Source organism: Ovis aries, chromosome 7 (assembly GCF_016772045.2).
Source record: "Ovis aries strain OAR_USU_Benz2616 breed Rambouillet chromosome 7, ARS-UI_Ramb_v3.0, whole genome shotgun sequence".
NCBI classification, from domain to species: Eukaryota; Metazoa; Chordata; class Mammalia; order Artiodactyla; family Bovidae; genus Ovis; species Ovis aries.
This window is the reverse complement of record NC_056060.1, coordinates 44069578-44086503: the sequence shown is the minus strand read 5'-3', so window position 1 is coordinate 44086503 and position 16926 is coordinate 44069578. Positions and strand designations below refer to the sequence as shown.

Below are 16926 nucleotides of genomic sequence, written 5' to 3'. Positions count from 1 at the left end.
GCCCTCTGGCCTTTGCCTTCCTAATAGTATGCAGCAGCTTGGCCCTGGTAAGAGCTCTTGCTGGCTTCCACTTTTCCCTCCAGTGTGGGCCACTAGGTAACTCCACACAACCAGTGTGTTGCTACATGGAGGAGGGTGGCCAGGGGGCTGAGGGAGCTTGTCACCAGAGCTGTGCTGTGCTGACCACACCGGTGAGAAGACTGCAGCCTGCCCCTCAGGTCAGGCACCTCACCTTCTCTTCTGGTGACCAAGGCACTCTGGTTTCCCTGATCTTTCAGAGTGGCTGAGGAAGCTTCACTGGGCAGTGAGATTAGTTCTCGCGTGGCCTCTCTGAGACAGAGGAAGGAGTCAAGAGGGAGCCTGGCACCTGCCCTAATAGGGCCTGAATCTGCCTGATCCAGGTTGGGACCAGAACATCTGAGCCTCTGAGTTGGAACAGAGCCACACAAACACACTCACTCTCACTCTCTCTCCCCCCCCGCACCCCCATGCCCGAGCTCTCCCCAGCCTGAGAGCTCCTGCATCGTCAGGAGCCACGCTGCCCCCAGGGCGCATTTTCTCCGTGGCAGAGTTGCTTAATATAGTCTGCAAGCTTGCTCACTGTCCTCTCCCATTGCTGCTTGGTTTGCTGCTGACTCAGAGTCAGAAGAGGCTGGAAAAGTAACCTGTTCTGGCATGCTTGGAACAGGTCAGACTGCTTAGACTAGAAAGCCACCCCAGGGAAGGGTTCTCTCTGGGGATGCTTTCAGAGAGCAGTGTTGTCTGGGGCTTCTGGAGAGCTCAGCATTTGGATACGACCCTCAGGCCAGGGACCCTGTATGGAGAGGGGTGAGGGAGGCCTTACTGAGGCAGCTCGCCTTAGTGCTCAGACTGCAAACTGGTCTTTTCTCAGAGACCCCTCACCCGCCCTTCTCGTGGTCATGTGCCGGCAGTGGGACTGGAGAGATGAACAGTTGTTACTTCTCTGCGGAAACCTGCAGCTGTACTGCAGTTAGCCGAGGGTGTTAGGCTGGATTTGAGGTCACACTTTACCTGATCCTTTATTCAGCTGTTTAGAAATTGCAGATAAGCCCCAGTGACAGTGCAGGGGAAGATAAATTTGGTGTCCTTTCACTCCTTGAGGTTCAAGTCTTGGCAAAGGCCTGAACTAAGGAGGCCTGAAAAACATCCAGGGAACTCTCTCACAGGGTGGGGGAGCAGAAGGAGCGGTGTTGGGAGGCTGCTCCAGGCAGAGCCCTTTCATCCCAGCCTCTTGAAGCCTACAGAGCCAGTGGGGGTGCGAGATGGTTTGGTTAGTCCACCAGGCATCCTCTGGACATGCTGATTGTGATCAAGGAACTGAAAACAGGGAAGACCAGCAAATGGACTTCAGAGAGCTTCTTGAAGGCCTTGATAGCCGCGAGCAATTGAATGTATGGATGAGATGAAGTTTACTTAGTATAAAGATCTGTTAAGCTGAAGGAGGGTGGGGAGATCTGTCGAGCTCACCCTGTATATTGTTTGGGTGTCAGTATAGAGTTTGCTTCCTTAGGTTGGTCTTCTCTGATGTGTCTCCCAGGCTCAACTAGGTCCTCAAGTGTTTTTTTGCAGTACTCTGCTTGTTTTTTCTGTACTCTGCATTCTTATAATTACTTATTGGCAGTTAGTAATACAGTGTCAGGCTTTCCTGTTAGACTTCAAGCTCCATGAAAGCAGGCCTGTGTGTTTCATTTCCCACTATATTCTTAGCCCTTGGCACAGCGCAGGCATTTAAGGAAAGTGTGTAGACTCATGAACTGAGTGATCTCAGGGAGTCTGTTTGAAAGCCATAGATTGGGCCTGGGCATCAGACCACCTGCTTGTGCTGGGCCATCCAGCCTTGGGAGCAGCATGACGCAGCATGACGCTGGTCTACTGGAGCCTTGGAGAGAAGTCTTACCCAAGCTTGTGCTTTTGGACATTACACTTCAAGCTGGGCATTAACACGAGATTGTGGAACCTGCCCTTGCTCAGCCCTTCCCCAGCACAGTCGCTGGGAGAGCCCCCTCCTCCCAAGGCAGAGCCAGCAGAGCGCCTGAAGGGCTGGTTGTGCTTCTCCCCAAACCTCATCCTCACAGGCCGCCTTTGACCAGCGCATGAAGACGTGGCAGCGCTGGCAGGATGCTCAGGCCACCCTGCAGAAGAAGCGGGAGGCTGAGGCTCGGCTGCTGTGGGCCAACAAGCCTGACAAGCTGCAGCAGGCCAAGGATGAGATTGTAGAGGTGAGCCCCCCGAGGCAGACCTGCAGGGACGTTCTAGCTCCTGAGTGAGTCCGGGTTCCACCCCACTGAGCTGCTTAGAACCCCTCAGCAGGCAGGAGAACTAATGGAGTCTAAAGGACAGTGGCCGGCAAAGCCTCTGCGAATGGCCCAGGGTCTGCCCTGAGACAGGGCCTTCCTCCTCCTCTCCTGTTTCACCCACACTTGCCAAATTAGAATCTCTGCAGGAGCGGTCCTGCCTGGGTCTTTGAAAAGCTCCAAGGTGATTCATATGTGCCCTTCTGGTGAGAACTAAATTCAGTTCTCTGGGCCTCCCAGCCTTGCTGGCAAGTACCTGAACTGGAGCCTCTGGGGAACTAGATTTCTTAGGAACCAGACTTGGCCTGAGGCACATGGCACCTCTTTCCCAGCCAGTTCCAGAGGTGACCTCTACTGGAGTCTGGATTACCTGTGGAATCTCCATATCTAATCTTACCCAGAGGGACAAACAAATGACCAATTCAGGTTTCAGATACACAGTTGCTGTTCAGAGGTAAAGACTTAATAGTAACTCCATAATATGTTAAAGGATCCTTTCTTTCCTCTTTCTTCCCAGTGGGAGTCTCGGGTGACTCAGTATGAAAGGGACTTTGAAAGGATTTCAACTGTGGTCCGAAAAGAAGTGATACGGTTTGAGGTAAGGTAGAAGATCCTCCTCCTCACCAGTGTGCAGTGCCTGGTTTAGTGGTAGTACTGGTTCTGTCCACATCTCTACTGAGTAGGGAGACAGATGGCAGTGCCAGCGACCTGGCAGTTATTATGACCAAGCATGGCTGTGTATGTGTCTGTGTGTGTGTGTGCACGCGCGCTCACGTTTGTGTGTTTGTTCCTGAGGCAAAGTGGCTGTCCTCCACTGGTTGCTGGACCAGAGCAGTTAGACACAAAACAAAGCTTGCCCTGTCATAACCCCTCTACTCCCCTGTCCTTTTTCCTCGCTTTCCCACCCTGCCACCATTCAAGAAAGCCTTGCAAGAGGTTATTGGGCTGGAAATTGTAGCTAATCCAGCTGCTGCCTCTCCTTTCTGAGGCTGTGTTCAGCCTTGGTCAGCAAAAACATCACCATCCTGTCAAGAAGGGAAGGAGCAACTGTCCGGATGGTCAGTGTAGAATCCTGTCTCCTTTAGAAAGAGAAATCCAAGGACTTCAGAAACCACGTGATCAAGTACCTCGAGACACTCCTGTATTCACAGCAGCAGGTATGTAACTTGTGCATGGCTTTCTTCCTCTCCTGCTTGCTTGGGCCAGCTGCATACTTGAGATTTTGGTGACAGGGTGGTCTGGCATACATCAGGGGTCTGGGCCCTGCTTAATCAATAATTGAACATAAGTCCTGTTTCTCTAATGTGGAGCATCCAGTAGGGTCTTTTGCTAATAAGCAGGATAGCCTTAATCCTACAGTGAGTTAGTTTTTAAGGACAAACCCCAACTCTCCTCTCCCTGTAACCCCCTGATACCACCTAGCCCTCTTGAGGCTGAGGTCCCAATCGGTATGTGGAACAGTGACCCTGTTGTGAGGAGCTGACTGACCTGAGCCAAGCTGTGGCCCCCACGGGGGTACTTCCTCTGGGGCAGAACCAGGACTGTCTTCAGACCTTGCCCTTGATGCTTCCTTCAGTTTAGAGAGGTAAGGGTAGTGTGGCTGGCCAGCCGGTCTGTCCCAGGGTCTCCTCTCAGCATACCCATTTCCTCAGCTTGGCGTCAGCCTAGGCCTCCCTGTGCTGGCCAAGGGCACTTGGGGAAGTGCCTTGGCTTACTCCCCTTCCAGGCTCAGGCTCTGCCACTCGATGGGAGCACTTGCTTACTGAGCCCACTTCTTTGCAGCTGGCTAAGTACTGGGAAGCCTTCCTTCCTGAGGCAAAGGCCATCTCCTAATGGACCGAGGACACCAGAGCCGCCTGCCTGACGCTGCCTTTTTATACACTGTCCTCCACCTCTGCCGGGCCCAGCGATGCATCCTGCCCAGCCTGGACTTCACCCCTTCCCTCCTGCCCCCACGACCGAGCTGTCCCCAGTCCCTCTAACCGTTACTTCACTTAGCTTCCATATATATTTTCTTACCTGAAAGAATAGTTTCTTGCTTTAAGCAAAAGTCCTATACTAGGTGGTGGAATTAGGGGATGGGGTGGAGTATTGATATAAATATATAAATACAAATGTATATTTTTCAGGATGTGGTTAGGAACTGAGGATAACGTTTTCTGTTACTCCTGATGGTGCCATGAAAAGATTATGTAATAAAATACTTTAAAATCGGGTCACATGACTGAGAATGGTGGTGCTTTTTGCTCTAGGCTGGGGAACAGTTGGGAAGCAGCTGTAAACAAGAAGTGCCCGGTAGAGTCATGCAATGAGTTCCTCTCCACCGGAGCTCGTGGGCCTTGGCTCCTGCTTCCCCGCAGGACTGGGGTTTCCTTTGCTCTCTCTACCCCAGCTGCCTGTTCTGAGGGTCTCTTACTAACTCTTACTCCTGCTTCTTTAGGGAAGGAGTTTTAGACACGTTTCTTCTAATAAGAGGAACAAAACCAGTTCTCCCGGAAAGGAGGCAGACTTTCATTTTTATTCCTGCCCTGTTTCTCTCAGCTGCCCAGGGCTCTCTGAGAGTTTGCCTTCTGATAGCAAAGGCTTGTGTTCCGAACTTCTTTTTGCCACCCATCAAAGCAGGTGCTCAGTAGACTGGTTTATGTTAAAAATGTAAAGAACTGATAAGGACTTAACACTTCACCCCACTGATAACAGAACCAGGCACTCTGCCTTGAGATAAAAGTCATCCCAGGGTTCCTAAACCTTCTGAGTTCCGAGAAGCTTTACGGTCTATGCCCAGGAGAGAGCATGTCGGCAAGAGGCCCTGGTGTTATAAGCACAAGCCAAGGGCATTCAAAGGGGTCTCTGTGCTGGCCTGGCCAGGGAGGCCCAGTCTCAGATGTGCCCTTGCTGGGCTTCCCCTCAGCTGTGTCCGCAGCTGCTAAGCTCGCTGCTCAGAGCAGACTGCGAAGCTGCTGTGTGGGGCAGGGCTGGCAGACTGCCTGCAGGGGAGCCTCATACTCCTAGCCCCACCACCCTCAGATGCCCTTGCTGAGGGCGCTCCAAACCCACAGTATCTATCTGTTCTTGGGGTGAGGGATAGGTGTCAAGGTTTGAGTGGGGCAGCCTGAGGCAAGAGAAGGCAGTCAGTAGCACTGATCTCCAGTATTCTCCAGCATACCTGCCTGACGGGAGTGCCTATGCTGGCAAGTATTTTTTTCAATATGCTGATTTTTTTTTTTTTTTTAAGGAAAAGTCACTCAATCTCTCCCTTCCCCCTAATATCCTTATTACCACCTTTGATATTACCCTTCCAATCTTACTTATATGCTTGCTCTGCTTAGTTATAATAATGGACACATAAAATACTCTGTATCCGGCTTTCATCATTCAACCCTGTATAAGCTATAAGCATTTTTTCTATCTTGTTATGTATTTTCACAGACGTTTATTTGTAACGCTCTAATTTTAAGGCTTCCATAGAGTGACTGTACCATAATTCTTACTTATCCCTTGTTGTTGGATTGCTGGTTTGTTTGGGAACTTTTAGAATTTTCATATGATTTTAAACTTACAGAAAAGTTACAGGAATATCACGAAGAACTCCCACTTACCAAGTACTTACATTTTACCACCCCATTTGCTTTATGACTTACGATTTGCTTTATCTGTATTTACATGTTGTATTTTCTCAATCATTGAGAGTCAGTTGTAGATATTGTTACCCGTCTACCCCAAAACTTCAGTAAGCCTTTCCTTAAGAAAAAGGACTTCCTCTCAACATTTGTAACCGTGACCATTTGGCAGAAGTGGGAAGCATAGTGCTGACGCCGTGCTGACGCTGACAGGAGGCGGTTATCTGCGCGTGCCCACTGTTTAAGTTGTGTCTGGTGCCCTAGTGCTGCCCTCTGTCGTGAGTCCCTGTTCCCGATGCAGAATCATGTGTTACGTTAGTTGTGAAACATGCTCACACGTGTCCCTCGATTCAGATGTCTTTCCTTTTATTACCTTGGCCTTTTTGAGGAATACAGCCACACATTTTGTAGAATGTTCCTCAAATTGGATTGGTCTCATGGACTAGATTAGGGTTTGGCATGTTGGACAGGAACATCACAAAAGTCACGTGTCTTCTGTGTGTGTCTTAAGTTGGCAGGTGATGTTACTTGATCCCATTAATATTGACGTTGGCTCTGTGATCACTTGGTTAAGTTCAAGTCTGCCAGACTTCCCCTTTCTAAGTTGACTTCTCCCCTTTGTAAGCAACAGGTTGCTTGTGGGGAGACACTTTGATGTCATGTACATACCTTGTTCTTCATTCAGTGTGATTCTCTAACTCCATAGTTTCTTCTACACTTGTTTGACATTCTACTTCTAAAGGAAAGCATCTTCCTCCCTACTTATTAATGTTTGTTTATAGGTATGGATGAATGGATTCCTATTTACTCAAAGTTGCTAGGTATTGCTTTGATTCTCAAACCATCCCAGATTTCTAGCAGGCTCCTATGTCTTTTTAATATGTCCCTTTCATTTTTTTTTAAAAAACACTTTCTTACTTTCTGGCTTAAGGTGTTCCAGACTTACCTTGTATCTTCCTAGCCCCAGCCTTGGAATCAGCCATTTTTTGCCAGGGAATCTTGATTCCTTTGAATGGAAAATGATCTTAAGAAATCAAGATCTGGGTGCTGAGTGCCCATTGCTACTAGAATGTCATTGCTTCTAGGCTTTTCTTGGCAGACAGAGCAAGGAAATAACTGTAGATAAAGATACATGGAAATATTGAAGGGATAGAGATAGATGATATAAATAATTAAAAATCATGAATTCATAGTAGCCCCATAAATTTTATTCTCATCTCCCTTTTTCATATTTTTAACTCTCTAAGATAATTTTAAGCTTTCTCTTTGCTTTGTTTTGTTCCATCCAGTGACCCTCTTGATGTAAGTCTGTTTTTGTTATTTCCTGGGGACAGACTCCCTTCTGTTGTCAAAGCTTCCTTCTCAGAGCTTTCCTCTGTCCCAAGGCTGACGGAGCCAGCTGTCTTCAGGGCCTGTGCATTTCTGTGCAGAACTTGCAAGTTAAGACCAATAGCAGTTTACCCATACTGAGCCAGAGGCCTGTATGCGGGGATAGGGCCACAAAGATGGAGTTGTTCCACTTGGAGACTCAGGAGGAAGAAATTGGAGAATGGGATGCTTGAACTGTGTCTTCAAGGTGAAGAGGTTTTTGTTCCTTCTGCGGGACCATCTACCTTCCTGTGTCATGTCGTGAGAGGTGGGCCCATCTAGGGAATACCAGTGGCTCGATGTGGCCAGAGTCAAGTCAGTGGGCGGCCCGTGGAGTGATGAGCAAGAGCTGGATCACACAGTGCCTGTCACCTGTGGTGCACTTTGAACATGACCCTGCAAGTATGGGGAGCTCCTGGAAGGACTTAAGCAGGAAATAGCGTGTTCACATTTGTGATGTAGACATATCAGAAGATACAAGGCTGGAGGCACAGAGAGTCAGCCGGAGTGCTGAGGAGGGCAGTAGTAATGGAGTCCGGGCTCAGGGAGAGGAGTCAGTGGCAGCAGAGAGCCCCTGGGGGCTGCTCACTGATACGATGAAAGGCCTCAGGAAGAGAGAGGCAGCTGGCATGACCCATGAGCTTCTGGCTTGGGCTTCAGGGTGCCTGGTGAGAACGGCCATGGCAGGTAGCACGGGAGGCCAAATAGGTTTGGAGCAAATGGGCGGGGAAGCAGTGGTGAGAGCAAGTGCATGACCATGTCACTCACATAAGAGGCTCGGCTGCGGGAAAAGGGAGGACTGTGCCGAGAGGTGAGGGAGATACAAACTCAAAGCTGGCTTTGTTTCATTTAAAGGCATGTCAGACCTAACAGGTTAACAGAATTCAGAGGACAGAAGGGGAGTAGCCATCAGCTATGTCTGGGAGCAAATGCAAAACGCACAGCGCAGGGAGCCTCGCAGCTGGGGCTGGGGAGGAAAGATTGACCTCCTGCTTGGCAGTCCAGATGCTCTCAGACACAGCTACCTTGTTGACCTACTGTGAGTCAGGTGGTTTACAGAAGAGGTGTGGAAATGAGTCTTACCCTCCTGCTTCCCTGTGGGCTGTTTCCCCCATGTGTCTCTGGGCTCCGCAGTCCTGAAGGTGAGGGCTTAGAGCTGAAGAGACCCCAGCATTCAGAATGGATCTTCAGCAACAGAACAGATGCAAGGAGTAGAAATGATAGGACGCGCTACATGTGGATGTTTGTAACGCTGAGCTCTTTCCGAGTGATTTTCGTTCTGAATGCACCTGTAGCTGAGAAGCCTAAAGAAAACAAAGAACGTCTGTGCATCTCAAATTTGAAAAATCGTGAGAAGATAGTGGAAATCTAAAGATGGGGCCAGGAACTGGTTGAGAAAGGAGCACGGTGATGGAAGGAGTGTCCTTTGCTGAGCATGTTTAGAGCCCATGTGGGATTGAAAACCATGGATTCTGAGGAACAGCAGACCCTAAGGTGGTGGGATTTCCCCCACCAGTTCCCAGCAGCCTTTGGGAGGGGGAGGAGTAGAAAAGGAAGAGAGTGGTGATTCCCTCCTTTCTTGCATTTGACCCATGCCTGAACAGGACACTCTGCCTTAATGAGTCACTGGCTGAAAGTCTCAGCTCCACGTTGGGGAAGAGCTGGGTCAGAGCTCAGAGTTAGAAATGCGCTATAACGACTTATCCTTGTCTTCCGGCCCCGGGGTTGGTGTGCCATCATCTGCCAATGTCTTGTGATACCAGTTGTGTGGCTTAATGTTGGCAATCTCCGCCAAACAAAAATTCTGTAATATTTAATTTGGGCCTTAGGGTATCCATAGGAGCGCAATGGCTACAAAGAACAGGATGTGATGAGCAGGTCACTGAAGCACAAAAAGCAATTTAAGGCATTAAAAAAAATTAATAAACTCTCCAAAGTGGAACATCTCTTTAACCTTGTGACCCCTGAAAATATCTGGGCTTTAAACAGGTGCTATGTAGGTAACTGTTGAATGATCTCCAACAGTGGGCTTTGCCACTTGGCCTTCACAGCCTGCTTTGAGAGGACTCCAGCTCGCCTTTCCCTGTTTATCTCCTAGTCCTTCACAGCAGTGTGCGTACCTCACAGAAACAGACTCCACACACTCTCCTTCCTTTGCCACTGCAGTGTAGCATAAGAAGCCTTTATTATCGGTGGCCTTTGCACCTGAAGCACCCTATCTCAAGCCCTCGTCCCTCCCTTCAATCTTAAACTTACACCTGTCTGAAACCGCCAGCCTTCCATATTGTGGAAGAAAGTGTGAGTAAATAGAGATGAGGGCACTGGTTGGTGTGTCAGGACACTCACTGGGGATTCCCATAGACACTTCTAGAAACCCAAGTCCAGAAAGATGGTTATGCAAAGAAGCCCATCATAGCACTGTTTACAGCTGTAAAATTTGAAATCAATCTAAATGTACAGCAGGAAGGGATTAAATGAATTATGGTACATAATGCAATTAGATATACAGTCATTGAAGATGATATACAGTATATTCATTGGCAAGAACTAATTTTTGAGTAAGAATAGGTTACAGAATTACATGTATGATATGGTCTGCATTTATATAAAATTATATATATATGAGAAGGATGTTAATTGAATTGTTAACTGTGGTTGCCTCCAGGGATGGAATTTTGCATTATTTAAAATTTTTATACTATCTGATATTGCTTGGAATTTGTATATTATTTTTATAATCATAAACATTAAATAAAGCTATTTTCATTGTGGGAAAACAACCCACTGCATCCTTTGAGGCCTACATTCTCTGGGGAATTTTCTTTGACCCACCCTCCACCCTACCCTATTCCCCACCAGAGTGGGAACCCCGGCTCCTTTATAGCTCTTGACTTAGCACTTCGCTGTCTCCTTAAAATTCTGGTCTTTCTCACCCTTGATTGTAATGTTATCTCACCAGCCTCCATGGCTCTGAACTCCTTAAGATCATGGTTACTCTAGATGGATACTCATCTAGGTCCCTCCTCCACTTCGAGATTCAGAAATAGGCCTGATTTGGGGTTTGGTGGGCTGTGCTGCTGTGGGCTTCCCTAGTGACTCAGTAAAGCGTCTGCCTGCAATGTAAGAAACCTTGGTTCAGTCCCTTGGTTGAGAAGATCCCTGGAGAAGGGAATAGTAACCCACTCCAGTATTCGTGCCTGGAGAGTTCCATGGACAGAGGAACCTGGTGGGCTATAGTCCATGGGGTTACAAAGAGCTGGACACGACTGACTGAGCAATTAACAGGCTTTGCAGTGGTTGGCAGAATCGGTGTTCAGTGCCCCAGGTGAGGCCTGCAGGTGGGAGGTGATAGCCACCTGCCTCATTGCTTGCCCCTGATAAGCCTCCTCCCTCCCCTTTGCCTTTGTGTGTTGTGGAAATGCCCCTCTGGCTCTGCTGACCAGACCTCTGGGGCAGAAATCCTCCCCACCCCCAACATCAAGGCTGCTCAGAGGAGGCCAGCTGCTCAGCCTCTGTGGGATTCATTCTGGGTCCAGAAAAAACCCCAAAGAAAAAAACCCTGTCCCATCTGAGATAGGACCTTTCTCTAAAGGGATGTGACAATTGTTTCCAGATGACTGCCCCTTTCTAGCTCAAGTGCTCTCAGCTTCCTCTTCTCTTATGAGTGACAGTGGAAACGGCCACAGGGGCCCAGGAGTGGGTCTCTCCTTGGGAACATCAGCAGCCTCACCAGAAAAAGTGATGAGGCACCTGGCAGCCAGGAAACGTGCAGGGCAGCGTCCAGACTGTCCCAGTAGTCCCATCCTGCCCCAGGACCCCGTAACAAGAGCTGCCATGTGGTAAACACCTTCCTGTGCCAGTGGGTGCAGGGCTGTGAAACTCACCCGGCACCATGACCCTGCCAGGTGGGCGTCATTATCTACATGAAAAGACTGAGGCTTAGAGACCTTAAGCAGCTTGCCCAGGGTCACACCGAAGAGCTAAGGCTTGAACATTAGTCTGCTTGACTCAGCCTGTCTGCACTCCGATATCCCACATCTGAAGACGGACAAGGAGGATCTAAACGCTAACTCTCTAAGCTGTTTCCTTAAAGGTCGAACAAACTCACACAGCAGGGTTATTGAGAAGTTGCCCACCTGACATTGTAGGCATTTGCACTTCTCTGACCCTGTGAGGTGCTTTCCCCAGATGTGCTCAATGTGTGGCAAGAGCAGAAGCTGGAAGACGGAGAAGCAGCTTGGGTGAGTAGCTGGGGACCATTAATGGCAGAGGCTAAAAACTCTACTTGCCGAGAAACCCCAGACAACATCCAAGGCTCGAGTGGGTCGAGGGTGGGGCAGCCCCTCCCTTCCAGTCAGGAAGGCCTGCTGCTGTGGGGACCCCCGCAGCTTTACCTGTTATCCTTAGTTCTTGGTCTTACAGCCTTCGTCGTGATAAACTCCTGTGACTTGAGGGTACCTGAGTACCTTGAACCCCCGTGCCAGCACACCAGAGGGGCGATCGGTTGTTCCCCTGACATGCCACTGTAAGGGAAGTTAGGAGTGAGTTGTTGTACGGCCAGAAGAGTGTCCCTGGGAAGCTCCTGCTCCGGCGCCAGGTGGCTGGGGTGCTCTCCGCAGCTCCCCTGCCCTGGCCTGGTATGCTGTCTGAAGCAGCTGTGCTTCTGTCCTGCAGCAAGAGGCAGGTGGCTCCTAGGAGCGACACTGCTGGCTGCAGCCTACCAGTCCCCTGAGAAACATCACCAGCCTAACCTGGGGCCAAACTTTGCTCTCAGGGCTCGGGCAGGATGTGCTTGTCAGAGGTGCCTTCCTAACACAGCCCTGTCCACAGCCCACTTCTCCCTCGCACCTGTTTCCTCATCTATAATATGAATTTAGACTAGCTAATCATTTAAAATGTTTTAGCAGCAGAACTATTTTTAGGTATCTACACCAAAGTCCAATATTTACAACATAAATTTCTAAATTATATTATTTCAGATGTATAAGATGTATTTATTAAGCAGTTAAGTGCTCTGAAACTTAGAATGAATAGGACAGTTGCTTATTTACACCAACCTCTGCTTCCAATTCTTTATCTTAATTTTTTTTGTTTTCTGGTTGTACAATATTAGAATATCAGGAAAAGCCTGATTACAGAGTTAGTAATTGGAGTAACTAATAGGATTTTTGGTGTGTGTGTTTTTAAGCTAACCTTGCAACCTCAGGATACTGAAAGGAATAGAAGAGTTTGTTTTTGTTTCAAAAATGAATCATTAACAATATATGAGATGAACTATGTGTAATCTCCAAAACCCCCCAGTTTTGGCCTACAAAAACAGCGAATTCATCTAATTCAGTCAAATAAGAATAGCCTACATTTGCTTACTAACACTATGCCAGCATGGTATCATTCAGTCTACACACAACTCCCCTGGTGCAGATAAGGACCCAGAAACAAGGGTGTTGTCCAAGGTTGCCCAGGTGACCGGAGCTCCCACGCCCGCCCCCCACCCAGCAGCAGTCCTGGCCCAGCCTCGCCCCAGGGTTGCTGGGACCCCAGGTCAGTCTGCCTCCGCCCGCCCGCGGGGAGGGGAAGAATCCAGCCTCTGTGCCCAGCGGCGCCCGCCGGCCCAGGAGCTGTTTGTTTTCTTAACGGGGTTAACCAAACCTCCGGAGCAGCAGAAGTCGAGCCCGAGTCCGTGAAAGGAGCTTTGTGTGCGGGCGGCGGAGGACGCGGGAGGGCCGGGCCGGGCGGGTGGTGGAGGGGCGGGGGACGGGAGCCGGCATCCAGCCCACCTGCATGCCCGGGACCAGGCGGCCCCAGGACCGGGTCGGGTCGGCAGAACACCTCCGCCCCCAGCCTTTGCCCTCTGCTCGGTCCTTGATCTTCATCTCCAGGCTCTACGTCTGGCCAGCGGGGTGAAAGTGGCCCCCCTCCCTGGCGGGGCTGGTGTGAGCTGTAACAGGCAGGCGTTTCCAACATGGCCCCCAACAGGGAGCATCAGATTCACCAGTGACCTTGTGGAAAACTCAAGGGATCAGACTGCCTGCCAGGCCTACACATTGAGAAAACCCCAGTCAGGGCCCTATAACTTGAGTCTGGAACTTAGCTCAGTGTTCATATAGGGAGCCAGCCAGCGCTTAAAGAATACAGGAAACAAACTTTTCCTTTGACAGTAGTAACTGCTCTGGAGTGTACATCATGTCAGGTGTTCCTCTTTACAGGAAAATAGTCTCTGGACGTCGTTTTATCTCCCCAAAGACATAAGTATCTCCAGATCCAGGATCTTGTTTTTCTTCTTTTGAATCTTTATACTCATGTATGAATGAAATGCATGGAGTAAGGAGCTGCGGCTTCCCAGGTGGCACCAGTGGTAAAGAACCCGCCTGTCACTGCAGGAGACACAAGAGATGCTGGTTTGATCCCTGGGTGGGGAAGATCCTTGGAGGACGGCATGGCAACCCACTCCAGTATTTTCGCCTAGAGAATCCCATGGACAGAGAGCCTGGCGGGCTACAGTCCATAGGGTCACACAGAGTCAGACTCAACTAAAGCGACTTAGCATGCAAAAGGAGCTGCAGACTTCCTACAAGATATTTCACATCAGGTGCATCAAATCTCCTATAACTGGGAATGAAAATCCATTGATTTGAGACTTCTCAGGGAAACCTGAAAATTGAACAAATGAATAAGGTAGATGACCGTCTGCAGAGAGAGGGTAAGAGACAGAGAGAGCTAGGTGTCTGCCTCCGCAGGTGGGAAGAGGATTCCTGGTGTCCCTCCGCAGGCCCTCCTATAACCCTTCAGCAACGCTGCTCCCTTCCTGCCTCTTTCCCAGGCCTTCCCTCCTGTTCCCAGGCTTTACCCAACAACCTACTCCCCACCACAACCGCTCCCCCACCCCACCCCACCATTCATTCATATAGTCTTTCAAGCAACAAATATCTCTTCTGGGTGTCCACGACCGGCTTGGGCCATAGTGGTAAAATGGCAAGAGACCATGTCCCTGAGCCGACGGTACTGAGTCTGGATGCCGAGTTGGGGACACCAGGGAGAAACACAATTTACAAAAAAAAGTAGGGCTTCGCTGGCAGCTCAGCTGATGTAGAATCCACCAGCAAAGCAGGAAACCCCAGTTTGATTCCTGGGTCGGGAAGATCTGAAGAAAGGACAGGCTGTCCACTCCAGTATTCTTGGGCTTTCCTGGTGGAGCAGATGGTAAAGAATCTGCCTGCAATGTGGGAGACCTGGGTTTAATCCCTCGGTTGCGAAGATCCCCTGGAGGAGGGCATGGCAACACACTCCAGTATTCTTGATGAGAATCCCCATGGACAGAGGAGCCTGGTGGGTTCTCTACAGTCCATGGGGTTGCAAAGAGCTGGACATGGCTATACGGGGTCACAAAGAGTCAGACACGGCTGAGCGACTGAACTGACTGAACTGAAGGAAGGAAGGCATCTTTGAAGAGGGGAGTTTTAGGCTAACGACTGGAAGCTCTAGGCGAAGCCCGCCAGGTGAAGAGTCAGGAAAGGGTGTTACACGGAGATGAAACAGTGAGTATAAATGACCTGAGGCAGAAGGAGCTTGTTAGGTTTGACAACTGGAAGAAGGTCATTGAGGCTGGAGCCCAATGCCAGAGGGGAGGAGAGAAAATGAGATACGGAGGCTGGGCCAGGTCATTTAAAGCTCTGGAGAGCAGGGTTGGGGGAAAAGGGAGGTTTTGCTTTAAGCACAATGCAAAGCCTTTGGACAGTGTTAGGCAGAAACCTTGATAGTCGGTGCTGCTAGGTAGAGTGGACTTTGCATGAAGGAGAGCAGCGAGAAAGAAAGGCGAGGTCCATTAGAAGATGTAGATGTGGCAGCAATCTGGGTGGTAGGAATAGAGGGCAGACCTTCCTTGGGATGGGTGACCAAGAAGTTTAGAGGTCTGAGCATCCCTGGAGAGGACTAGAAGTGCAGGGTCCCTGACTGGAAGGGCCCTGGAGAGCAAGGGAGGAAATGAAATCCCAGCACTTCTCCTCATGTTGGGTCATTTCCCTTCCAAGAAGTTTCAGCTTCCTGATTCTGGCACCCTTGTGAGACGGAATTTGGGAGGAAATGGTGTAGGACATGGTATTGATGAGACCTGCTTGTCCCTATATAGGGTCCTCCTCTCAGCCTCTCTGGGGGCAGAGCTGGGAATGGGAGTAGGGGGTTTCTGCTCCAGCACTGCAGCACCTCTGCACTAAGGCGGGAGGAAGTGACTCCATGGTCCCCCCACCCAACTGCAAAGACAGGTACTCTGCCTGCTGCACCTTCCCACCATGAAGCCTTCTGCTAAGTATGAGTTCTCGGAGGCAGGGGACTCTCCCTTCCTCCACTGCCCCCAAGACTCTCTGGGGAGAAGTCAGTGGAATGAAGGCTTGTGCTGAATGGGACAGCTCCCTTATGGGGGCGGGGAGGAATGCTGAGAGCTGGGAGCAGAAGCCCCTACTAGCACCGGTGAGAGAGTTCTGGATTAAATCCTGCCACAGACCCAAAAAGATTCTGCCAGGAGAATGGGCAAGAGCAGTGTAGTGCCACCTTCCACAGCCCTCTTCCCCGTCCATTGTCCTGTACACCAACACCACCCACCTATATCTCCAGGATGAGCTCACAAACTGCCATTTTCTCAAAATCTACTCTGCTGAAGGCTTAGCAGGGATCGTCACTCAACATTCCTACACTCTCCTGAGGGAGGCATATTATCCCAGTTTTGCAAATGGGCACAGAGATACACAGTTGGGGAAACCCATGCTGTCTGACTTCTAAAGCAGAGCCTTTGTCCCTGCACTGCCTCTCCCCAATCTGATGCAGGTGGGGCTGAAAGATGATTGAAAGGGAGGAATGGATTTGGAAACCTAGTGAATGGTGGGGCCTGTGAATGCTGGGGGAGAGGGGAAATCAAAGCCAGCGTGCGTCGAGGTGGAAGGAAGGAGATGGAAGTGCAACCTGGTCCCGGGGAAGAGTGTGAGGAATGCAAGGGACGTCCGTGGTTGGTCTGGGCCCAGCCTCCCTAGGTGCTTACAATCCTTAGTAGGCGTTCAAGCAAGAGCAGGTGAAACTGAGCTAGCCCGCAATCCTGGCAATCACTGGGCACTCGATGAATGCGGACACTTTGACAAACAGATGCCTCTCTGCTGAAAGGTCCCCACGCACTGCCGCCCCACTAGGCTCAAAGGGCCGCGCCCGCTTCCCGCCGCCGGGGGTCCAGCCTAATCGGCCCCTTGCAGGACCCGGCGGCGCGCGGGAACGCCCGGGGCGGGGCCTGCAGGCTCGAGGAGGCGGGGCCGGCCCGCAGGGGTCCAGGGTCCGCTTTCCGAGAGTTTGGCTGCGGGCGGCGCGCTGATGCTGGAAGTTCACATCCCGTCGGTGGGGCCCGAGGCCGAGGGCACCCGGCAGAGCCCCGAGAAAGGCCACATGGTGAGCAGGGGCAGTGGATGGGAAGGGGCGCGGGGACCCACCGAATTTCCCCGCGCCGAATGCAATGGGGACCCCGCACTCCGGGCTCCGGCGCCCGAGCGCGGCGGCCCAGGAGGTCGGGGGACACCCTGTCGAGGGTTTCTGGGCCGCTGGGGTTTGCTAGCCCTGCCGACGGCGGTCCCGGCTCTTGAGGGACTGACTGC

The 16926-nt window shown here is 50.5% G+C and overlaps 2 protein-coding genes across 16 annotated transcripts in view; both read left to right on the top strand.

Annotated features, from left to right (window-relative positions):
- The window catches only part of SNX1 (sorting nexin 1), a 38420-nt gene extending 28340 nt beyond the window's left edge, over window positions 1-10080 (top strand). For 2 of the 10 annotated variants that reach the window (XM_027971757.3, XM_042252336.2), the window contains exons 12-15: window positions 2097-2240; window positions 2833-2913; window positions 3401-3472; window positions 4098-10080. In XM_027971757.3, the coding sequence (XP_027827558.1) occupies window positions 2097-2240; window positions 2833-2913; window positions 3401-3472; window positions 4098-4148 (348 nt within the window). In that variant the 3' untranslated portion in view covers window positions 4149-10080. Of the gene's footprint in view, window positions 1-143 lie in introns of all 10 variants that reach the window. The other 8 variants (XM_027971756.3, XM_042252335.2, XM_060417780.1 and 5 more) reach the window with 5 other exon arrangements.
- Window positions 10081-16607: 6527 nt separating this feature from the next.
- SNX22 (sorting nexin 22) overlaps window positions 16608-16926 on the top strand; it is a 30201-nt gene continuing 29882 nt past the window's right edge. For all 6 annotated transcript variants that reach the window (XR_006060375.2, XM_060417786.1, XM_042252334.2 and 3 more), the window contains exon 1: window positions 16608-16723. Coding sequence is in view for 5 of the 6 variants with exons in the window: in XM_060417786.1 (XP_060273769.1) it covers window positions 16649-16723 (75 nt within the window). In the remaining variant the exon portion in view is untranslated. The remainder of the gene's footprint in view (window positions 16724-16926) is intronic.